General features: G+C 50.4%; 5 protein-coding genes across 10 annotated transcripts; 2 read left to right on the top strand and 3 right to left on the bottom strand.

The window, feature by feature from the left end:
- The first annotated feature begins 319 nt into the window (after positions 1-319).
- C1QTNF4 (C1q and TNF related 4) lies at positions 320-4,567 on the top strand. Its single transcript, XM_016146605.2, has 2 exons — positions 320-578; positions 3,471-4,567. The coding sequence occupies exon 2, from the start codon at positions 3,476-3,478 to the stop codon at positions 4,448-4,450; it is 975 nt and encodes a 324-aa protein (XP_016002091.2). The 5' UTR covers positions 320-578; positions 3,471-3,475; the 3' UTR covers positions 4,451-4,567.
- A 93-nt stretch (positions 4,568-4,660) lies between these two features.
- On the bottom strand, positions 4,661-8,338 carry FAM180B (family with sequence similarity 180 member B). The gene is made up of 3 exons (XM_016146608.2): positions 7,222-8,338; positions 6,344-6,414; positions 4,661-6,128 (listed from the first exon to the last, which is right to left on the bottom strand). Exons 1-3 carry the CDS (start codon positions 7,484-7,486, stop codon positions 5,733-5,735), a joined length of 732 nt encoding a protein of 243 aa, XP_016002094.2. The 5' UTR covers positions 7,487-8,338; the 3' UTR covers positions 4,661-5,732.
- Positions 8,339-8,461: 123 nt separating this feature from the next.
- Positions 8,462-13,010, bottom strand: NDUFS3 (NADH:ubiquinone oxidoreductase core subunit S3). The gene is made up of 7 exons (XM_036220220.1): positions 12,880-13,010; positions 12,703-12,768; positions 11,742-11,839; positions 11,382-11,531; positions 10,372-10,497; positions 9,926-10,045; positions 8,462-8,710 (listed from the first exon to the last, which is right to left on the bottom strand). Exons 1-7 carry the CDS (start codon positions 12,941-12,943, stop codon positions 8,543-8,545), a joined length of 792 nt encoding a protein of 263 aa, XP_036076113.1. The 5' UTR covers positions 12,944-13,010; the 3' UTR covers positions 8,462-8,542.
- KBTBD4 (kelch repeat and BTB domain containing 4) lies at positions 13,006-17,487 on the top strand. Of its 5 annotated transcripts, none has more exons than XM_016146603.2 (4): positions 13,006-13,108; positions 14,026-14,643; positions 15,310-15,416; positions 15,876-17,487. In XM_016146603.2, the coding sequence occupies exons 1-4, from the start codon at positions 13,090-13,092 to the stop codon at positions 16,734-16,736; spliced, it is 1,605 nt and encodes a 534-aa protein (XP_016002089.1). In that variant the 5' UTR covers positions 13,006-13,089; the 3' UTR covers positions 16,737-17,487. The 5 variants fall into 5 exon arrangements, with proteins under 5 accessions (XP_016002089.1, XP_016002090.1, XP_016002088.1 ...); XM_016146604.2 differs by having other exon boundaries at positions 13,025-13,208; XM_016146602.2 differs by having other exon boundaries at positions 13,031-13,129.
- Positions 17,488-17,526: 39 nt separating this feature from the next.
- On the bottom strand, positions 17,527-22,358 carry PTPMT1 (protein tyrosine phosphatase mitochondrial 1). Of its 2 annotated transcripts, XR_001597146.2 has the most exons (5): positions 21,763-22,358; positions 21,581-21,661; positions 19,432-19,623; positions 17,917-18,183; positions 17,527-17,764 (listed from the first exon to the last, which is right to left on the bottom strand). XR_001597146.2 is itself a non-coding variant. In XM_016146607.2 (4 exons), the coding sequence occupies exons 1-4, from the start codon at positions 22,129-22,131 to the stop codon at positions 18,013-18,015; spliced, it is 813 nt and encodes a 270-aa protein (XP_016002093.1). In that variant the 5' UTR covers positions 22,132-22,358; the 3' UTR covers positions 17,848-18,012. The 2 variants fall into 2 exon arrangements, 1 of the variants encoding a protein (XP_016002093.1); XM_016146607.2 differs by lacking the exon at positions 17,527-17,764 and having other exon boundaries at positions 17,848-18,183.
- Positions 22,359-22,634: the final 276 nt, after the last annotated feature.

Below are 22,634 nucleotides of genomic sequence, written 5' to 3'. Positions count from 1 at the left end.
AAACCAGGGAAGACGGTGATCTGTAGAGTGCCCTGGGCCACCCCCAGTTCGGCTTCTGCCTCAGGCCTCAGTTTTAACTCTTCAGCCTCAGTTTCCCCACCTGCTAATTTGGACTAATACCTGCGTGCTAGATCCAGAGGGATGAAGCTCCAGGGAGGTCACAGATGAGGAAGGGCCCACAGCTTGGCAGGGCCTGCGCAGGGGCTTCCTGCGTGCAGTGCCCCTAGGCCCCGCCACTCGGCTCCCCCTCTGCAGCACGCCCCTCCCTCTCGCTTCTCCTCGCCGCTCTCCCCTTCCCGCCTCTCCCCTACATCTCCTCCCGCCAGTCTGTTCCGCTAGCTCTCTAGCTGTCCTCTTTCCTTGGCGCCTCTCAACGCCTCGCAGCCCCGCGCCCACCTCGGGGTCCCAGCGCCCAGCCGCCGCAGCCTTGGGCCGGGAGGAGCAGCCCGAGCCCCCGCCGCCCCACCAGGCCCGGCCCACCGCAGCGCGGGCGGCCAGTGCGGAGCCCGGCGCCCTCCCCGAGCCCGAGCCGGACCACCGGCTCGCAGAGAGCCCGATCCGACCGCCGCCCCAGCCAGGTGAGGGCAACTCGTGGCGGGGTGGGGTGGCAGTGGGGGGACGGCCAGGTCTCCTTTATTGGAGGAGAGGAAGACGCGGTGGGATCGGGCAGCTCTCTAAAAGGAGGACCTAGGAGCTTTTTTCACGAAAGAGGCTCAAGGGCTTTTTCTCCGAAGGAATGGATAAAGGAAGGTCTGGGGTTGCGGGGGGCGGGCTGGCAGAGGGTCTGGGGTACCTCTTTTTGAGGGATTTTTTTTTTTTCATGAGAAATGATCGATTAGCTTCTGTGAAAGGGGTACTTATCTTGGGAGCATGAGGGGCTTTCAAGGTAGGTGGGAAGGGAGGTTCTGGCCAGGCTTGAGGGAGGAGGTAATTGGGGAGCGGAGCTGGGCTGAGAGGGGGGGGTTGTGAGATCCCTTTACCTGACATCGCTGCACCTCCCCCGTCAGTTCCAGGGCTCTGGGTCTGTCCACCTCTGTGTCCCAGTTTTTTTCTCTTTGAAGATGACTATTGTGAGCCCCACCTGGACAGAGCTAGAAACAGCCATTTCCTTGCCTGCAGCTCTGAGGCCCACCTGACACCCTCCTACCTCTGACCTGCTCAGGGAAGGGGGGTCTAGGGAAGGAGGGGACTTAAGGGTCTGGGAAATGGTCTGGACACACAGGAGGACCCTCTGGCGCTGGCGGATGGGAGATTGCTGGTTAGAGGGGGAAGGTGCTTCTGGGGCAGGACCTGCTAGGAATGCAGCAGGGCCGGGAAGAGGTGAGGTGTTCCCATACTCTAAAGGCAAAACGCTCGAGTTTTTGTTCGGTTGGTTTTATTTGGTTTTGCCTTCTTTCTCCTTCACCTTGGATCCCCTTCTGTTTTTTCAAAAAGGGAAACTGAGGCAGAGGACAAGGTGGCTAGCAATATCTGTGTCTAGGAAGGAAAGGTGGTGGAGAGAATGGCACTCTGAATTTGGAGTCAAAAGACCGCAGTTCAAGATTTGCTTCAGTGCTCCTTAGGTGACCTTGGCCCAAAACTCTTTCTATTTGGGGGCCTCAGCTTTCTCATCTATAAAAGGAGAGAGGGCCCACCTGTGTCCCAGGTGTGCTGTGACCAGACATGTCCAAAGAGTTTTACGAAAGAAAATGCATCAGTACTTGTGCGTGCAATCGTCACCGCTGTAGATGGGCTCCCTCCCACCTCCTTGCCCTAAGGGTCTTGGGGCACCTTCGTAGGAATTAGGAAAGGTACCTCTTCTGGAGAAAAAGTGTGTTCGGCTGGGCTAAGGACCTGGGGTCTTTAGTAGGAGAAGAAAAGGCACACTTTTCGCCAGGTGCAGCACCCCACACATTTGGGCAAGTAGAATGTGGGCTAGATTCCAGAGCCCACCTACCCTTAGGTGGGCACGTCTGCACAGCTGCACCCTCAACCCTTCTCAGCAGGCCCCCAGTGTCTCTAAAAGACACAAAGCTACACACACTCTCAGGGTATTGCCCATAGAAGGCCATACCCTAGGCTGTTGCCAGCTCATTTTCTGTCCTGCTTTAACTTCAGGGCCTTTGGGTAGTCAATGCCCAAAGCCTATGCACTACTAGGAAGCATGATGGAATCCGATCAGACAGTGACTCCTTTGAATTAAGCAGTGCCTTCATCAAGCTCCCAGGGTTAGGAGTTACTGAGTCCCTAACCCCTATGTCAAGAACTTGATCAGAGAGATTGCTTTTCTCAAGGCCAAGAGCAGAAGCTTCTGCACACCTGGGTGGCACAGCTGTTCACAAACTGTTGAAACCTGTTACCTCAGAGTAAGCTTGGGAGGCAGGTCTCCTCCCATCTACACAGTAGCAGCCATGCCCTGAGAAGTTAAGGAACTTGCCTAAGGTTGCAAAGTGTGTAAGTGGCAAAGCAAGACTCAAGCCCAGGTCTAGCCATCTGTCCTCTCCACTCCACCACTGAGGAACGAAGGTACGGACCTCACAGTCTTGCCAGAGCTCTGCTGGAACTGTTACTCTCCCTCTCTGTCCCTAGCAACTCCTGGCTCTCTCCTTCCCCTCAGTGACCAGCCCCTAAGCCCAGATGAAGGAGTCACTTTCACTTGCTCTGATTTCATGGCGGGGGAGGGAGCTGCTTCAAAGCCTAACTGTTCTGGCCTCTTTAGTGCAAGAAGGGCCCTGGGGAGTCCAGAGGTCCAGTGTAGAAGCTGACCTTTGAGTAGGTCAGAGGCCAGGAAAGGTCAGGGAGCAGCTATTTCTTTTCCTGCCCATATGGAGACTAAAACAATGGCCGTCATGGAGGACATCAGTACAGAGAGCCAGTGCTTGAGAGGTAAGTTAAGGACCAAAGAAGACCCACAGGAAAATGCAGCAACCTGGAGGCTAAAGGAAACTCATGGACCCCCTAACCATCCATTGCGTTTCCAGGATCCCTGGGTACCAAGAGGTGCGGGGAGGATTGGGTAAGCCCAGTAGACAGGGCTACAGGCTCCTTCAAACAGAGGGTCTCCGCTTGTCTGTGTTATATGTGTGTGAGTTTTCACCTGAGAAAGGGGAGCCGGCGCTTACAAAAAAAAAAAAAAAAAGTTTTAAGAATCACTGGTCCAATCTAATGGTTCCCAAAATGTTGGACCAGTAACATCTGTATTACCCCGGTATTTGTTAGAAAGGCAAATTCTCAGGCATCATCCCAGACCTACTAAATAACTCTGGGGCCCAACAATGTGTGTTTTAACTAGCCCTCCAGATGACAGACATACAGTCCTACTAAAGTTTAAGAATCACTGATCTAGTCCAAGTGTATAGGAAACGGAATTCTAATTGTGGGTCAAGGGCAGCGCTGGGAAGAGAATCCGTCTCTCGACCGGAGAGCTATGGACATTTGGAGGCAGCCCCTTCCCAACCTTCTCCTCCTTCCCCTTCTCCTTCCTCTCCCAGGCACCATGCTGCCTCTCCTGCTGGGCTTGCTGGGCCTGGCCACCAGCTGGGCCCTGAGCCCGGCTCCCAGCCCCACTGAGCTGCGCTCGGCCTTCTCAGCGGCACGCACCACTCCGCTGGAGGGCACATCGGAGATGGCAGTGACCTTCGACAAGGTGTACGTGAACATCGGGGGCGACTTCGATGCTGCCACGGGCCAGTTCCGCTGCCGCGTGCCCGGAGCCTACTTCTTCTCCTTCACCGCCGGCAAGGCCCCGCATAAGAGCCTGTCGGTGATGCTGGTGCGCAACCGCGACGAGGTGCAGGCGCTAGCCTTCGACGAGCAGCGGCGGCCCGACACGCGGCGCGCCGCCAGCCAGAGCGCCATGCTGCAGCTGGACTACGGCGACACGGTGTGGCTGCGGCTTCACGGCGCCCCGCAGTACGCGTTAGGCGCGCCGGGCGCCACCTTCAGCGGCTACCTGGTGTACGCCTACGCCGACGCGCCTGCGCGCGGCCCGCCCGCGCCCCCCGAGCCGCGCTCGGCCTTCTCGGCGGCGCGCACGCGCAGCCTGGTGGGCTCGGACGCCGGCCCGGGGCCGCGGCACCGGCCGCTCGCCTTCGACACCGAGCTCGTCAACATCGGCGGCGACTTCGACGCCGCGGCCGGCGTGTTCCGCTGCCGCCTGCCCGGCGCCTACTTCTTCTCCTTCACGCTGGGCAAACTGCCGCGCAAGACGCTGTCGGTGAAGCTGATGAAGAACCACGATGAGGTGCAGGCCATGATTTACGACGACGGCGCGTCGCGGCGCCGCGAGATGCAGAGCCAGAGCGTGATGCTGGCGCTGCGGCGCGGCGACGCCGTGTGGCTGCTCAGCCACGACCACGACGGCTACGGCGCCTACAGCAACCACGGCAAGTACATCACCTTCTCCGGCTTCCTGGTGTACCCCGACCTCGCCCCCGCCGGCCCGCCGGGCCTCGGGCCCTTGGAGCTCTGAGCTGCCGCCGGGAGAGGAGCCGGGACCCTGTCCCGAACGCCCCGCCGGCGCTAGCATGACGGCCTGCGCGGCTGGACTCTGCCAATAAAGTGGGCCTGCGCCGGCGGTTGTCCCCCAGGGTCCTGCGCTCTCTCTTGACTGCGACACTTTTGTTTCTGGGCGGGGTGGGAAGGCACTGACTAATACAGGTGCAGGGTCAGGGTGAGAGGTCAGAGGGCAGGATTCGGTGAGGCCCTGGGAGGGCAAGTAGGTGGGAATTTGATTGAACCCTACTAACCTAAGCCGTTGTGGGCCTCCCCTTCAGGTCCCTTTCCAGGCAGTCCCTCTGACTCCTCCCCATTGACCTTCGACGTCATATTTAGGGCCCACTGATGGGTGATTCCCTTTTGTGACAAGGGGCAACACCCTGCTACCTCTCCGGGGGTATGGGATTCGAAGACACAGCACATGCCTTCTTCCAGTAGGGCATGTGAATGGGATGAGCAGTTGATACCTGGTTGCCCCAATTCCTGCCCTCCCAGGAGAAGGAGGGTGATTCTCTCAGGACAGGGGTTAAACAGCTTACTCTGACATGGAAGGATACAGGCTCCAAGAGGCCGCAACAGAACATTTTATAGGATGAGCAACACAGGATCAGGGCTATACCAGCCAGCCGCAGCTCGTCTCTCCATCAGCCCCCTCCCAGCCTCACTTCGTTCTAAGGTGTTCATCTCATAAGCCTTGTCGAGGGACTAAACAAAAAAAAAAATCCCCCCCCCCACCAAGAAAAGTGTATTCCTCTGTTACCTTTCTTTTCTCCAACAGACCAAACTAAAAATGTCCAATCTTTTCTCCCAGCCCAAATGGGGAACTTGGAGGTTCAGGGATCCCAGAGGACTGGTTGGGTTTAAAAGTGGTATCTAAATTAGGAATGGGTGCTGAGCACTTACCAGGTTCCTGTTAGATTCTACAAGTCTTCTCACCAACTGCCGGGAGCTGGAGGGTCTGACCTGGCCTTACTTGGCAGCTTTGCTTTTAACATCTCTTAAACACACTGCTCAACCTCCAAAAATGTGCAACTCTGCCTTTAGCCCTGCACCTGCTGCCTACAACCTAGAGCCCTGGCTCTTAGCCTGTCAGGACCCAGGGAAGAAGATGGGGGAGGAGTAAACAGGGGTCCAGGGTACAAGTCAAGCCCAGAGACCAGGACACAGGAAGAACTAGGTACCAGATGGAAGCCCTTTCCCAGGATAGGTCTGGCTTGGGGGTGTGGGTGGAGAGGCAGGCAAGTGAAAGGGAAGGGTCAGGGGAAGGGGTCAAGGATCAAAGCCCAGGGTCCCAGGGAAGGGGGCTGGTCATGGGGGCAGAAGCCCTTACACAGGTCCCAGAGTGTTTCCTGTGCCAGGAGGGCAAAGACCTGGGCCCAGCGACCCCTCTCCTCAGCCTCGCCAGCCTTGTGGAGCCGGTAGACACAGGATAGACCTGTGAGGAGCAGATTTTCAAAGTCCCAAGGGCTAAGAGGAGGCCCCTTCCGTAGGTCCTGGAACTGCTGCAGCCGCTGCTTAGCACCCTCCAAGTCACTGGGCACGTTGTGCTGCAGAAGAAGCCTGAGTCGGTGGCCTGGACGTGTGGACGCCAGTTCCTCGTCCTGGATGTGCAGCTGCCCCATGACATCCAGCTCCAGCCCAGCCCAGAGCAGCTGCAAGGGGATCTATGTCAGGGGTGGGCTGGGGTCCCGGGGGGCAAGGCAGGGAGCAAGAGTGGGCGGGGGGGGGGCATAAGCAGGCATTAGGGCCCATGCTAGGTTGCCTCCCATCCTCTAGCAGACACAGCTTGAGACATCCCCCTTCCCAACCCTGAACTTAGGGACCTTTGGACACTCCCACCCCCCCTGTCCCAGGCTGGAGGAGAGACCTCAAACATCACTTCCGGGGCCTCTGGCTCCTGCAGGCCACCTCCCACGTTGGTGCTGTCCATGGGCTGCCCTGGGGCAGCAGAGAGAAGTCAGGCCCCTGCCAAGCTCTGCCCTGAACACCCCAGCCTCCCAGGAGTGCCCCTCAGCTGCCTGGCAAGGGTGCCTAGAGGTTCTTCTAGCTGCAAAAGAGCAAGAATGCCATCCCACGTCCCCTCCCCCTACACGCACATGCACATTGACATTCACCCTCCCAGGCATAGGTCTTATGATCCCAGAATCATCATCCCAAACCCAGATACCACCTTGGCAAATGTCCAGGACTCCTCCTTGAACTTCTACAGTTCCCTTGGCCAAGAGCTCCAGGCCAACGGGTCACAAGACACTTTACTTCCACTTCCCCTCCCTATAAGCATCTGGGGACAGTGTAACCTAACAATGCCGCTGACCCTCCCCAAAGGTTGAAGACCCCTTTAGGAAGAACCCACTTCTTCCTTGCTCCTCAGCAGTGATGGTGTGGAAGGCAGGATGTCTGTTTCAGCTTCCTTCATCCCACCCCAGGGTGCTGCCAGGCCCTTGGAATGCTTGTTCCAAGCCCAGGGCAGGTCAAGAGGTGCTGCTTTGTGCAACATTTGGAATAAGCCCAGGCCCAATTCTATCCAGGGCCGGCATTGAGAGCACCTAGGACTACCTCCCTGACTTTACCTGGACTTCTCCAGTTCTGAGGGTGGGGCCCCCACAGCCCCCACAGCACAGGTCAGCCTGGTACTGAACCTGCCCACAGTTCCTAGGCCCTGCTAAGCTCAAATAGAACCAACTATTAACTATCAGCCAGCCGCCTTCCTTGGTTCCCATCCACCCCACCCTGAAGTCCCGGTACCTGCATGGTGCTGGGTTGTAGTCACCCCAGGGAGGAGGCAAGTGGCAACTATTAGGGAGGCCAGGAACCGCATTTTCCCTGCCATGCCCCACCACGTCCTCTGAGTCTTACTCTTCCTAGCTGCTCTCTGCTCCTGCATCCGTTTGCCACACACCATGGCTCCAACTTTCCACTGCAGGCTGCCCAGGCGTTCCCTGCTTTTCGTGTCAGTCTTCAAGGCTAAACAGGGAGGGGCTGGTTCTGGCTTCCCAGGGGCTCTTTCCATCCCTTACAAATGTGGAATCTTTGGTGTTGGCAGTAGGAGCCTAGCTCCCTGCTGCTTGTCAGGCCTTCAGCCTGTTCCTGCCCAGATGGGCGGGATGCTTAGTTAATAGAAAAATGTTTGGTAGCAAACAGCTCTAGCTTGACCCTCCCAAGAGGTAAGGAAGAGCCCATGCAATAACACTACCTTGCTTTCTGTCCTCACATCCAAGACATCCTACAGCTGTGCCCAAGTCCTGACAGCCAGTCCAGCCCAGCCTCCAGGGAGCCCCTCAGCAGCCAAGAGCATCAGCTGCAAAGCCTGGTCCTCCAACTGCATGGCCGGCCAGCCAATGGACTGGCAGAGCCGAGTACCTCTGGCACTCAGCCATGGCTTAAGAGACCCCTGACCAGCTGGGTTAGGGCGTCTTATCCCCTGGGAGACAGATCTACAGTTCCTGTCTTTTGCCCAATCTCTGGGACCTCCTTTGCTTGCTTACAACATTCTTGGCTCAGACCAGAGTCCAAGAAGATTCCTTAGCCCTAGCATGATGGGCTATCAGGTTTCAAGGAGCAGGATGCAGGGTTTAAGCCTCAAAAATGAGCTGCAACTCTTCCTGGTTCTGGCTGTTGGCTCATGGATCCCTGTGGCTGTTTGGATGGGATGAGGGTAGGTCAGGGTTTCCTTGTTCCACCCAGGCTCCTGGATCCATCAGCTACCACCAGACAAAGGGCTTTCTCCAGAAGTTGTTGGGACCCCCTCCAGTTTTCCAGAAGGGCCATGCCACACCCATCCTGAGCCCAGTGGACTATGGGATCTTTTAATTTCAGCTCCAGAATCCCTCTTTCAGAAATATATCCACGACTACAGGTCATCATGTCTACAACTGCACTATTTAGTCCCATTAAAACAGACTGTGTTTTGTTAGTCTAAGGGAGCAAGGAAAACCCGTCTGCATCTCCTCTCTCCTGAGTCAAAGCTTCATGAGCACAGAGGAAGTGGGGAGTTTTAAGTAGGATTTTATTTACACACTCAGTTATAGATAAGGCGCTTTCTAGGATCCACATGCCTTCCCTGAAGCTACTTGGTTTCGGGTTTCTTGTCTCCGGCTTCCAGCTTGAGACTCTCAGGAGGCTGGCGATAGGCAGGAAAAGCCTCCCATGGACTATTCAGGTCAAACTTGCGGAACTCTTGGGCCAACTCCACTGGCTCGGCCACCACTCGTTTCACTTCATCGTCATAGCGTAACTGCAGAAGAGAAAGGCAGGTCTGTGCACTGGGGAAGGCCTTGTTCCAGTAAGAAGCACACTTTTTCCAAGGCCATGGGTGATTTCTCCAGCTCCTTTACTTCTCTGTCCTTGGCTCTTGTCCCAGTCTCTGTCACTAAGTCTCCGTCCACATCTGTGTTATCTATCAAGTCACGTCTCAGTCACAGTCCAAAATGGCCTCTACCTCATGCCCTACCATCACCCAGTCAGGCTCCCCTGCCCACCACCCCCACATCATGAGCTCTGAGCGTCTGTTCCAGCAGAACTGACTTTGCTCACCCATCCGCATTCTCATAAGGTAATAGTAAGCATTTGCCCAGGATTAGGAAGCAAATCAGTAACTGAAAGAGAGTAAACCTAAACTAGCAAGCACTCAAGTTCAGACCCTGTGGCCTTGGCATTATCACTGTCAAGATGTAAGGCAATCAATCTGGCTTTTCTTGTTATTGGAGGATCAGCTGGACATGGTAAGGACAAACAGGTACTGGAGTGAAGAGGCAAATCAGATTAGGGGGACCGTAGGGGCGACTGAAGGTGAGATGAGAGTGAAGTAGCCCTGACCAGAAGTAGCCTGAGAAGGAAATGGAACCATGCACAAGAGGAGCATTTGGGTACTAAAGAGAAGGGCTGGATTGCCACTCTCAACATTTCTAAAAGATTACTTTGCTACAAAATTACCTGTATGTATACCATAGTCCATCCTCCTACTAGTAAACAACCTGCAGCACTGAATTCTTTGTAAGGCCTTTGTAGTCACCTTACTGCTCCTGCCTCCGGCCATTTTCAAGGGCTGAACATTTAGTGTCTTCTTCGTCAGCTCCCTTCTCAGAGATCCAGGACAGGGTAAAATGATACTCCACTTTCAGATCTTGTGGACAGACTAAGTATGTCCTCAAGGTTGCCCTGGTCATTAAAATGACTACAATAATGGCTAACATCAACTAAGCATTTATAACACACCAGGGTTTACACATAAATCATTTAGCATGCCGCAAATCTTAAGTACTATTACTGTGTCCATTTTGTAGATGAGAAAACTTGCCTCAGATTACAAAAATGGAGTCAGGAATTGAATCTGGAGCCAATGCTCTTAAACCACCACAATCCACGAACCGTTCTTCCTGCCACACCCATGATCCCCCACATTCCCTGCCAGTCCCTCCCTGAGCTGCTACCCCAGTTCCAAGGCTCCCACCTCAACGTAGCCAGACAGGGGGAAGTCTTTCCGGAAAGGATGTCCTTCAAAGCCATAGTCTGTCAGGATCCTTCTTAGGTCAGGGTGGTTAGCAAAGAAGACTCCAAACATGTCCCATATCTAGAAAAAAGAGGCCCTCAAGCAACTAGTCCATCAGTGGCAACACAGGGGTGAGGTGCTATGCTGCATCCAGTAGTTTCAACCAATTCTGCAACTCTAGCCCAGAGGCAGGATCCAACATGTCTATTTTATTTCTTTCATCCATCCATCCATCCATCCATCCATCCATCCATCCATCCATTAAAACACCTAAAGCACCTGGTATTCCTAGGTGGTCTCCCATCTAAGTACTAACCAGGCGTGACCCTGCTTAGCTTCTGAGATCAGATGAGATTGAGCATGTTCAGGGAGGCATGGCTTAGACTAATGTGTCTATTTTAACTTACCTCCCTCTCATACCAGTTGGCTGCCTTGTGCACAGAGACAGTGGACTCAATGGGTGTCAGCTCATCCGTGTAAGTCTTTACACGGATCCGGGAGTTGAAGCGCAGAGAGAGTAGGTTGTAAACAATCTAGGAGAACAGAGGGAGCTGGAAAACCAAGATGGCCACAGGCTGAAGGGTCTGAGGCAGGAGTCCCTGAGTGGGAGCACCAATGATGATGAAGATATAGGGTGGGTTGGGTTCCACTCTGTGAACCTGCCTTCCGTCCAAAGCTCAAAACCTCAAGATCCTCCTATACTTATAACTACTTTGAAAGGCCTAAGCCATGCAATAGCTCAGCATGTCAGCACGTTTATCTTTGTTTATGCTATTCCCTTTGTCTGGGGTGTTGTCTGACCCCATCTCCAAACCCCAATCCTTACTGGGCTAATTCCTGGTCTCCTGGTCATCCCTTAAGATTCAGCACAAAAATTCTCTCTCTTCAAAGAAGCCTCTCAGACAGGGCTGGCATTCCTACAGCATTTCTATAACATCCCATGTGTTATATGTTTATTACAGTAAGCTGTTTATGTGTCCTCCCTCACAGGGGGACTATGGGAGACTCCAGAACAGGTATTCAGTATTATTTCTTTCTCAATCCCAGGATCTGGCAACAGTACATGATCAGTAAATATCAGTAAGTATTAAAAACTTATTGTATGCTAGCAATCTATCTGTACTATCTTATATAATCCTCACACCACTCTATGAGGTAAGGACAATTTTATACTTATTTTGTACATAAGAAAACTAAAACTCAGAAAGATTAAACAAAATGTTTGAAGTTACACAGCCTATGAGTGGCAGATCCAGGATTCAAACTTGAGGTCTGCCTGCTTCTGAGGCCCCAGTTTAACTGCTGTGTTGAAGTCTCTGACCCAGACTGAAACTAAGAAGGCTATGGATCCCAGTGGTAGCTGTCACCTTCCTGTCCCTTCTTTTCTTCCCAAACCTTCTCAAATCTCCTCACTGACCTCAAAACGGTTCTGCCGTGTGGGGATGTCCACTGCTGTCAGGTCAGCCAAAGATTTGAACTGTGCGTTACTGTGATCCTTGAGAAAAGTGAGCACTGGGATGACTCCATCAGGATGGATACAGATCTCTAACTCATTGAAGCAGGACACCTGCAGGCATGGAACAGGAGGGGAGAGACAACAAAGGGCTACTGAGGGAACAGCTAACTTCAGCTGATTCTCCTGGTTTAAGGTAGAGAAAGAAGCCTAAGATGGGATGAAAGGATCTGTGGGTTTTTTTGATACCGGGATGCTCACTCCCACATGACCTGAGAATATGGTTTTTCTTGTCCCAGACCAAACAACAGTAGTGAATATTACCTGAACTTGTTGGACATACTTGGGAAGGATTTCAGCCACATATTCTCCAAAAGCTGAGAGCTGTTTGTGGGCCACATCATTCCGTGGTCTGACAGTGGCTGGAAGGAGAAGGCATATTTAACCAAGGAATGGCAAAGGCAGCAGCCAGCCCTGCATCCAGTCTCTTGGGTTTCTGTGAATCTCCTTAGCACCAGGCTCATAGCAGGTTCTCAAGCTAAGAATTTCAGGGCTTAAGATCCCTCACAGATTATCTAGTGGAACCTCCTTCCTATTTTTTTTTTTTTTTTACAAAGACGAGGAAACTGAGGCCCAAAAAGGGGAAAATGCAGGTCTTCTGACTCCCAGTCGGCTTATGTTGACTGTCACATATCTCATTCATGCAGCTCGAAATCACTGAGTACCCACATATCATTGACTGCAAGGTAATGGTTCAGTGTTCTCTGCCTTGGCAGCAGGCAGGTTTGCTCTGTCACTCAGCTGGTGCTATGACCCTGGGCAACTTACTTCTCTGGATAGTTTCCTGATCTATAGTATGAGGAGCACAATACTATCTACTTCATAAGACTGTTGTGAGGACTAAATAAGAGCATTCGCTAAAACACTTTGTAAAGTGACCAGCACAAAATAAGCACTCAATTAATGTGAGCAAGCTCTACACTACGCTGAGGCCCAAAGGTTATGTTTTCAGCTCTCAAATTACTGACAGTTTAATCAAAGAAAAAAGTAATCACAGAAATGAACATGGGGGCAATCAGGGCCATAAGGGACCGGCTCTAAGGACTCCAGGAGGGCCCGATTCTGCCTGCGGAGTAAAGACCATTGCAATTAGGTCTCCAAGGACAAGCAGAGATTTGCCAGGACACGAGAAAGGGCATCCCAGAGCAAGGACAAACAGCTGACAAAAGGAATGAAAGGGCTCCCATCTGTAGTCCCGAGAAGGGCCGGGCTCGCACATACTCACGGCGCGAGTCAGCCGCCGTGCTTTCCCTTCTCATCGGCAGCAACAGCACCGAGGGTCTCCCTGCCACTGTACGGGGAGATAAAAGGCACAAGAGCGCAAGGTGAGTCCTGAGGGGCTCCCTGAGCAGGCAGCGCTGCTGCTCCTGCCTCGGGCCTCATCCGACTGTCTCCTGCTCACCCCTGGGCAGCGCCACGGCCCCCACAAGCCTCCGCCAACAGCCCCTTGCCGCTACCGCCGCCATGTTTTCCGGATGCAGATCAAGCAGCGGAGCAAAACCCACAGGACACGGAGCCTCAAGGGCACGGACCGGAAGCGGAAGTGTGCATCACATATTCTTCCGGGCAGTCGCGGGGTAGGAAGCAGAGATTCCGGTTTCTGGGCTTCGGAATGAAAGGAGGGAACGCAGGTGAGAAAACAAGGCAAGCAGGTGAGGAAACTGTGAGGTGAACAGAGCCCTAGCTTGGCAGCGGCTGGAAAGAAAGCGAGGACTCTAAAGAACCGGACGGGTGAGATGAGGGGAAGGCATTCTGGTTCTACATTCCATATCCCTCCCTTGTTCCCTAAACTAAGCTTTTGACAGGGGCTGCGGGGCATAGTGAGTAGGGGACGGGAGAGAAGAACGGTTTCCCTGGCGACCGTTTCCTAAGTAACTATAGGTGGAGCGGCGACACTACACGTAGCAGTAGGCCTCCTCGTGCCCCGGGCTGGGGACGTCTGGACTGTCTCGAGTTCTGGGAGGGATCCTTGGGGAGTCATTAGGGAGATAAGGGGAAGGGCGGGGGAGAAAGCTCACAAGAAAACAAATGTGGGCCTGACCGATGTCCCAGCTAAGCCTCTCATTGGAATTTGAACTCCCTGCGCGCGGCTTCAGAGCGGGTATGGGGGACCTGCCTGGACACCCACTAGGTCTTGGGAGCCTTTGTTGTTTAGTTCTGCTCCCCAATGCCTCACTAGTTTTATATCCAATAGTTACTTGGTTTGTAAGGCTTTTTGCCAGGCTTTTAAGATCATAGGCTTTCTCCCTACATTGACCTAAATACCAAGCCTTTTGTTACATCGTGGAAAGGAATATTCAGTGTTTTCTCAGGGAAACACTCAGAGTAGGAAATTTCATTGACTTATTAGGGATGAGGTTGCCACTGCAGGAGAATGAACCCAGTTGTGGTTGGAGGAGAGCATCAAAGCTGTTACTGACAAAGCCAGGACTAAGGCCAATATGGACCTACTTTGCTTTTTCCTTCTTCTTCCCTGAATTTGGACTGTTTGATTAATGGACTGTGGCTGTGGATTCCCCAAGTTACTGAGGGTGGTGTTGCTTTGCAGACAGCTGGCAGAGAGAGAAGTTGGCTACCATGGAATCACCAGAGGAGCCTGGAGCATCCATGGATGAGAACTACTTTGTGAACTACACTTTCAAAGATCGTTCACACTCAGGCCGTGTGGTTCAGGGCATCATGAAACTGTGTCTGGAGGAAGAGCTCTTTGCTGATGTCACCATTTCAGTGGAAGGCCGGGAGTTTCAGCTCCACAGGCTGGTGCTCTCAGCTCAGAGCTGCTTCTTCAGGTCCATGTTCACTTCCAACCTGAAGGAGGCCCACAACCGGGTGATAGTGCTGCAGGATGTCAGTGAGTCTGTTTTCCAGCTCCTGGTTGATTATATCTACCACGGGACTGTGAAACTTCGAGCTGACGAGCTGCAGGAAATTTATGAGGTGTCAGATATGTATCAGCTGACATCTCTCTTTGAGGAGTGTTCTCGGTTTTTGGCCCGCACAGTGCAGGTGGGGAATTGCCTTCAGGTGATGTGGCTGGCAGATCGGCACAGTGATCCTGAGCTCTACACTGCTGCCAAACACTGTGCCAAGGCCCACCTGGCCCAGCTGCAGAGCACAGAGGAATTTCTCCACTTGCCCCACCATCTACTCACTGATATCATCTCGGGTAAGTTGAGGGAGGAGGGATATCATACCCAGCTACTTGGGCATGATGTTCAATAGATGTTTAGTTCAGGACAAAGGAACCCTCAGGCTTCCCAGTATTAGTGTATAGTATTATTGGTAGGAATTTAGATACTTTCTGGAAGAAACTGAGTTAAGATTTAGTGTAGTTGCTGTTAGAGACAGAGGCCTTTACTGAGGAAGATGCTAGGAAAACGAAAGAAGCAGCACTTATCCACAAAAGGAAGTGAAGAACCATTGATACATATACTCAAATCTCTCCTGTGCATAAGTGTACTTACTCATCTGTCCTGCACTTTGCATACACCTATGGGACTAGTCACCTAAGTAAATTAACGATGGACAAGTTGAGATATCTAAAAAACCTTTTAAGTTACAGGCCAACTTTTGGTAATCCTGACTCTGCAACTGAGGTATAATCATACTTTACATATGAGTGCTGCAGCCTAGTAGATTACTTCTATGGGAAATGGGAGTGCATCAAACCATCATTTTTTTAAAAAGGCAATTTTAGGTTAATTTCTCATACACAAACACACACACCTACATGGTGGTAGTCTAACAAAGTGGTTCACATCTTTAAAACCCTTTGGCTTTAAATTTCTCTGTCAGATTCCTGTTGACCATGCCTTTCCTCTGACTCTGACAGATGGAGTTCCATGTTCCCAGAACCCAACAGAGGCAATAGAAGCCTGGATCAATTTTAATAAAGAAGAAAGAGAGGCTTTTGCAGAGTCACTCAGGACTAGCTTAAAGGTAAGGCAGATTTGTTTAGAGTTGGGACACTGTAATAGCCACACATTATAGCCTTCAATTAGCCTGGCCTCTTTGGTGGCTGGTGAATAAGGTCTCTGGCTTGAAGTTACTAAGAGCTGTGAAGGAGGATGTATGTATGAGCCAAGAAGCCACCAGCCTCTGAGCTCCAAAGCTCCTTGAGAGAACTACTTTCATCATTGCTTTAACAATCTTAAGCACACTTTGTCTGAAGCACCAGCTCGTGATAGTTTTTTAAAAGCTGAAAGGACGAATATGACACATTCTCTGTTCTAGCATAAAATTCCTGAAAGAAAGTTATTGGAAGAGAGCAGGATGACAAAACTAAAAGGGAATATGTTAAAGTAAGATAAGTGTGTGGTCCAGTACCTTAAGGATATGCATCTCAGCTGACCCTTAGCCTAGAACCGATATCATTTATAATTTTAATTTCGTCAATAGGAAATTGGGGAGAATGTGCACATTTATCTGATCGGGAAAGAGTCATCTCGTACTCACTCGTTGGCTGTGTCCTTGCACTGTGCAGAAGACGACTCCATCAGTGTAAGTGGCCAAAACAGCTTGTGCCACCAGATCACTGCAGCCTGCAAGCATGGTGGAGACTTGTACGTGGTGGGAGGGTCCATCCCACGGCGCATGTGGAAGTGCAACAACGCCACTGTGGACTGGGAGTGGTGTGCGCCCTTGCCCCGAGACCGGCTCCAGCACACCCTGGTGTCTGTGCCTGAGAAAGATGCCATATATTCACTGGGTGGCAAGACACTGAAGGATAGCCTCTCCAATGCAGTTATCTATTATCGGGTAGGTGATAACGTCTGGACAGAGACAACCCAGCTAGAGGTAGCTGTGTCAGGGGCCGCTGGAGCCAACCTCAACGGGATCATCTACTTACTAGGGGGGGAGGAGGGTGACCTGGACTTGTTTACCAAACCTTCCCGACTCATCCAGTGCTTTGACACAGAGACAGACAAGTGCCACGTGAAGCCCTATGTGCTGCCTTTCGCAGGCCGCATGCATGCAGCTGTGCATAAGGATCTGGTGTTCATCGTGGCTGAAGGGGACTCCCTGGTGTGCTATAATCCCCTGCTAGATAGCTTTACAAGGCTTTGCCTTCCTGAAGCCTGGAGCTCTGCTCCTTCCCTCTGGAAGATTGCCAGCTGTAATGGGAGCATTTATGTTTTTCGGGACCGATATAAAAAGGAGGATGCCAACACCTACAAGCTTGATCCTGCCACTTCAGCTATAACTGTCACCAGAGGCATTAAGGTGCTGCTTACCAATTTGCAGTTTGTGTTGGCCTAAGGCTGTGGAGAGACAAACAGCTGAGGTTTGTCCTTCCCTTTTCCAGCATTTACCCATCCAAACTTGGAAGTCCCCAAGGCTCCAGTTCAGAGTACGATGTTATTTTTCGGCACATATTCAAAAAGCAGCACTCAGCCCTTCCCTGAACCCATAGAGGTGGCCCATTTGGGGCTTTTTAGACTGCTGTTGCTCAGCTGGCTGCTTGAACTGAGAGTAGGCCAGCCTGTTTTCTGCCATCTGGCAATCCTATGCGTCACTGCAGGTTGCTTAGGTCAAGCCTCTTCTTGGATCTTAGGCACAGCCTCCCCCCTTTCCCTGACCTGATCAATGTTAAATAGAAGCGTCCGGCTCCTGGACAGAAGGAAAAATGCCTAATCTTCCTTTTTCTTTCTGTAGCCTGTAGAGTGGCTACTTGGTAATTTTTCCACAAAGAGTTAGGTGTTAAGAGTTTTCTTTCAGGCTTTGGTTAGGAGAATGGACTAAACTGAAAGTGCCCTTCACCAGCAAGTCAACTCTAGAATTCAGGACATTCCATCTATTGTTTTTTCATCTATCTTTCAGGAAATGTATACTTTGGTTTGATTTTTGGCTTACTCTAAGGGTAAGCCAGAAAAAAGTAGAAGGGATTCTCTCTAATCAACAGCAGAAACATTTTTCAAACTCAAATATGTAAGGTCTCTCTACTCTTAAAAAGTTCTAAGCCAAGTCAAGAGCTAGGAACTGTTCATACAAATAAACATTTTTGAAGAGAGATGTCTCTGTTTTGAATTCTGAAAGCATGACTTCCTAAGGGAGACTAATTACATGCCCATACATTTCTAAGTCAGCCACAATACTGATTGAATCGCATACTTCCCTTTCTACACACAGGATCAGTGGTTCAAAAGTGAGGGGCCAGTGAATTGAGGTTCTGACAGTGACAAAAAGCCAGAGCTGAGTATTTTTCCTCTTTTCCTGGTGTTAGATGTCTTCGAGTTATGGTGCTAAATATCATTAGGTATGGTAGGTGCACAATAGATTTCGTTGACCTTATTAAAAAAAAAAAAGAAAGAAAAAAGAAGATGACACCCTCATCCCCATACCATGTGAACAGAAGAAGCCATGCTAAATCTTTCTAGGCATACAACAGTGTTATTTCAAGAAAATGAAACAAGACAAAAGGAGCAAAATTATCCATTACTTAGCACATTTCTGTTATGTTAAGTCTGGGCTTAAGCCCCTTTGGTCCTGTTAAACTTTTTTATTCTGCAGCCAGCAGGGTTGTCTTGAGTTCTTTCTAATCCACATGCTTCATGTCTGTGATGTATGACGTCTCATCCTTTGCTGCCTCTGTAATAATCTCCCTGTGGAACTCCTTGAGAATTTCCATCTGGCCAGGTCTGATGTAGATGTGTGACCGGATCTTGGTGATGGCTGTTACAGCCTCCTCTGGACTCCAGTTGTACATCTGAAGTTCAAGGTTGGGTAATCAGAGATACAAGCAGGTATAAGGTGTCCTTGACCAAATGACAAGTGCTAAAGGGCTCCCAGAATTTCATTTTTAACAAAAATTCCATTTTGTGAGGAGTTAAACACCATGCTAGATATAAGTGTATGAGAGCACTTTAATGCCCTTAATTAACTGGTCCAAAATTCCTATGTAATGGGCTGGGGGGCTCAAGTCAGTCTTTCTACCTAATTCTTGCTCTACCAAATCCTGGAAAAAGGTCAAACATGAAGCTTAAATCCTAAATTCAAGCCTGCCTAGGCTTACTAGATGTCCTCCCTGAGCTGGATGGACAGGTGGTTACAAGTTTCCTAGAAAGTGATATTTTTAAGTAACTTGTCACCATGGCTAGAAAAACAGAGCACTTTTTACAATTGACTAGAAGAGTTATCTTTGTGTCCTAAGGATTCTTACTGGTTTAGAACTCAAAAGAACCAAGAAAATACAGATTTCTAACTGGCTGGTTCAATTCTCAGGTAAAATATCCTCCTGAGACCCTGTTTCCAGCGTTAGTATTGTTAAATCATATACTCACCAGTCCACAGTAAAACAAACAAGGCCAGGCTAGTAATCTTTACATTTCCTTTTTCCTTAAACTATCCACATAACTTGGTAAATGCAGGTGCCAACAGGTAAAAATGAGTCAAGCAGGGGGTGTGTAATGGAATGATGGACTAGAGTACTTGCTTTTAAATATTTTTGTAAGCATTCCCACCTGCTGACCATAACAAATTGATAGGCAAAATTCCATTGAGTCCTGTTTCTAACAACTAATATCCAGAACTTCACTCTGAAATACTCGAAGAAATCTGTAGTACTATCTCTATGGTACTATTTACAGTACTAGATTTCCTGACATGCTATTTATCACAAGTGTTTCTAGCCTTTTGCTGGTGTTAACATCCTTTTCAACTCTGATTTTGAATATGTGCTGTCAGTGTTTGATGTACTTTCTCATTCAAGCCTCATAACACATTTAGTTTGAGGAAACAGCATCAGAGAGAGGAACGCACTTTTGCCTAAGGTCTAATAGCTGGCAGGTGGCAAAGCCACAGATCAGCCTGTCCACAAAGATCAGGTGCTTTCTACCTCCCAACAGCCTTAAACTGGAGACATGCCTCCTTCCAGCAAGGCCCCACCAGTAGACCATGCTACGGAAGTTCTGGAAATCTGCTGTAAATGGGACCAGTCCAGGAAGGCCTTTCCTACCTGAATCAGATAAGCTGCCACCATTGTGGCACTTCGGGAGCGCCCAGCCTTACAATGCACGTAAACACTCTGGCCCAGCGACTGGTACTTGAGAACAAACTGGACTCCTTTCTGGAGGTTAGCCAAGGTTGGGATTCCAGTCATGTCTACTGTGCTGAGTCGCAGCTGCTCAACTCCTAGTTTCTTCCACTCCTGGAACCAGGTCCATCAGCATAAAAGAGGATGAAAAAAGCCTGATGTTAGTGGTATGAAGATGAGCTCCCAAGAGGCAGAAAGGCAACAAAGCAGCTTCAGTGTTTACTACCAAGTGACTATACCATTTATTATTTTCTTGTTTTTGTTCGTTTTGTTTGTCTTTTTTTTATTATTTTAAAAAACAAGAAACTTCTTACAGATGTTTTTTAAATGGCTGACCTACATGGTTGGTCTTTCATCAAATAGCTAAGCTGCTGAGTTAGAATTATGTCCAAGACTTAAAGTGTCCTTAAAGTGCCCTTCCGACACTTTGAACCTTTAGGTGCAAAATATTAGCTGTATAAAATTCATCTACAAAAGTTGTGCGACTGTTTTTGCATAATGTGTGCAGTGATCTAGTTGCAGGATTGGGCTACTATATTTTACAAGAACTTTCATTACTCTATCTTAAAGTCTCTTTTTTACCACTTTTTTCTTGAGAGGATATGTGGTAGAAAATAGTTATTTTAAAATTGAAACAATGCACCTACCTTTGCTAGTGCAATTATCACTTAATCACAAACAGGAGAAATAAGGCCTCTGGCAAACTGGGCAACCCATTTTTTTTTTCCTTTTAGACTTCTGATAGGCTCCAGCTACTCTTGTTATTAATCTCTAGCTGGAACCAGAAAATTTATGACTATGAATGCCGGTCAATATTTAAGTTGCTAATGAAATTAAAAATAATAGCAGTTTTGCAACATGTGACTTATGCATCAATTACACGAGAAACAGCTGGGGAACTTGCTAAATATTCAGATTCCTGAGCCCCACCCTAAAGTTCCTGACTCAGAATTTCTTGGGGTTGTACCTAGGAATCTGCCATTTTAACAAGACTGTCAGATCATTTTTAGATAAATTAAAATGTGAGAACCACTGCCTTGGAGACTTCTGTAAGCTGATGGGATGATATAGCTGCATCATATAAATGCCAACACATCACATCAAGAGACCAACCACTTTTTGCGACTCCTCTTGCTCCGCAGGACTGACCACGCTAAGGAACATTTATCATTTTGACTAATAGCTCCTGAGACCTTGTGGCAAGGTCCTTTGGGAAATTCAAGGAACTGTTATCCATTTCTTAAAAATGTGTGCCATCACTAATCAATATATTTTAAATATGACAAATATTTTTAAGGTTTCAGAATATCTACAGGTTAAAGTAACAGCATTTTCATCTGGCTAGATCAGTAAACAAGAAAGATAATTGTGTAGTGCTAATAGATGTCACACTATAAAGATAAGGCAACATCTTTATATAAACATAGGGCGACGGCTAATAACAATTTGGAGAGTTCTACAAACCTCACATTTAATGAAAATTATGTTTTAGGCCTGAACTTTGTTATGATAGTACGTTCAAATTCCATTATAGCCCTAACATAGGAATAAAAATTCCCTTAAACCAGAGCCAAATAAACTCTCTGCAGTTTTTCAACGGAGAGTTTTATGATAAAAATTCACTCTCTGCGGGAGGTGGAGGGGCAAGGATAGCTTTTCTTAGAGTTTATATGGCCTTCATCTTAAATGCCTAGGGCAGTGCGTTAGCGCTTACAGATGCATACTTAGTGCTCATTAACTGTTGAATGAATGAAATCAACCCACAGAAAAGTTGCCCTTCAATTTTGCTTACTGATGTGAGTTACCCAAGTTAAGAATACATCTATGTAGAAAGTTATCTGACTTTGTCAACTCTACTTTTAAATGGCTTTCATAATAGTTTCTATTTCACAGTTTCTATCCCCAGCCGCAGCCATTTAAGCCTAGAGCACCAGACCCTCCTGGAGGAGGCAAAAAAGCCTGGGACACCTGTCTCTGGGGCACGGTGACCTGAATGGCCCCTCCCCCAACTTCCTTCGGCTCTCCCAGGCCCCGGGGTGGGTGAGGCTGGCAGGCGCCCCCAGCCCCTCACCTTTGAGGAGTTGCACAGGAACCTGGTCTCATACTCCTCGTTCATGGTGATCACCCCGCGCACGTTCTCGTCCTGTATCAGCTGCCGAGGTAAAGAGGGGGCTCAGAACCGGACGCCGAGGCCCGGGCGGCGCTCGCCCAGCTCCCAGGCCCGGAGCGGTCCGGCCTCCCGGCCCGGCTCACCCGGCGCGTCATGCTCCGCAGCGGCAGCGCGCCCAACAACACGGTGTGGTCGATACGGTGGTACCAGTCGCGGTGTGCGCGGCCCGGCACCTTCCCGCGGAACATCGTGTACAGCAGCGTCGGGTAGAAGAGCACCCGGGCCAGGCCGGCCTCCAGCAACCCACCGGCCGCCATCCCGCCCCACGCGGCCTGGCGCAGCAGCGACCCGTCCACGGCCGGGCTCGCGGAGGGCGGCCGCGCGGAGGGAAAGGAGGACGAGGAGAACGCGGACCGCGACGCGGTCGGCGCAGGCCCCTCAGGCTGCGGGACCTCGGGCCCGGCTCCCGGGGACTCCGCCTTAGAGCGCGGGGAGCCTGGGACCCGCGGCATGGTCCTGGGGGAGGGGCCGCCGACCTCGGGGGAGGGACCAAGGCCTCCTGGGAGGGAAACCAGGACTCCGGCCCAGGCGGGGCGCGTCCTAGGCTAGAGGCCCGTGACTGCTGCGTGTGACACTGTGACCCCTGCCTGCAGCCTGTGACCCCCGCTCCCTCGAGAGGGGGCTGTGACCCCCCTGCTCCAAAGGAGAAGACAAGACCTGGACGAGCCTCTGCGGGTGGGGTAACCTTGAAGCGGCGGGTGAAAGGGGCCTTGAGCTTTCAGCTTTTAAGCAGAGGGACCACCTTGGTGGAGAAGGCCTGATTACGGGCAAACAGTGAACCTAGGTTGACAGAGACCCTCCCCCTTTCCGCACCCCCATCTGCCTAAAGTTATGACTCCCTCCGCCTCCTGACCAAACCGCGCATATGCATATACTATGACAAAATGTAATGTCTTTAATATATTATGAAAATACATTAATATATCATTAAGAGTCTACTGCAGTCCTACCCTGA

The sequence above is a fragment of the Rousettus aegyptiacus genome, unplaced genomic scaffold (assembly GCF_014176215.1).
Source record: "Rousettus aegyptiacus isolate mRouAeg1 unplaced genomic scaffold, mRouAeg1.p scaffold_m13_p_5, whole genome shotgun sequence".
Taxonomy (NCBI): Eukaryota; Metazoa; Chordata; class Mammalia; order Chiroptera; family Pteropodidae; genus Rousettus; species Rousettus aegyptiacus.
Note: the sequence above shows the minus strand (reverse complement) of the source record. Positions and strands in the feature narration are given on the sequence as shown.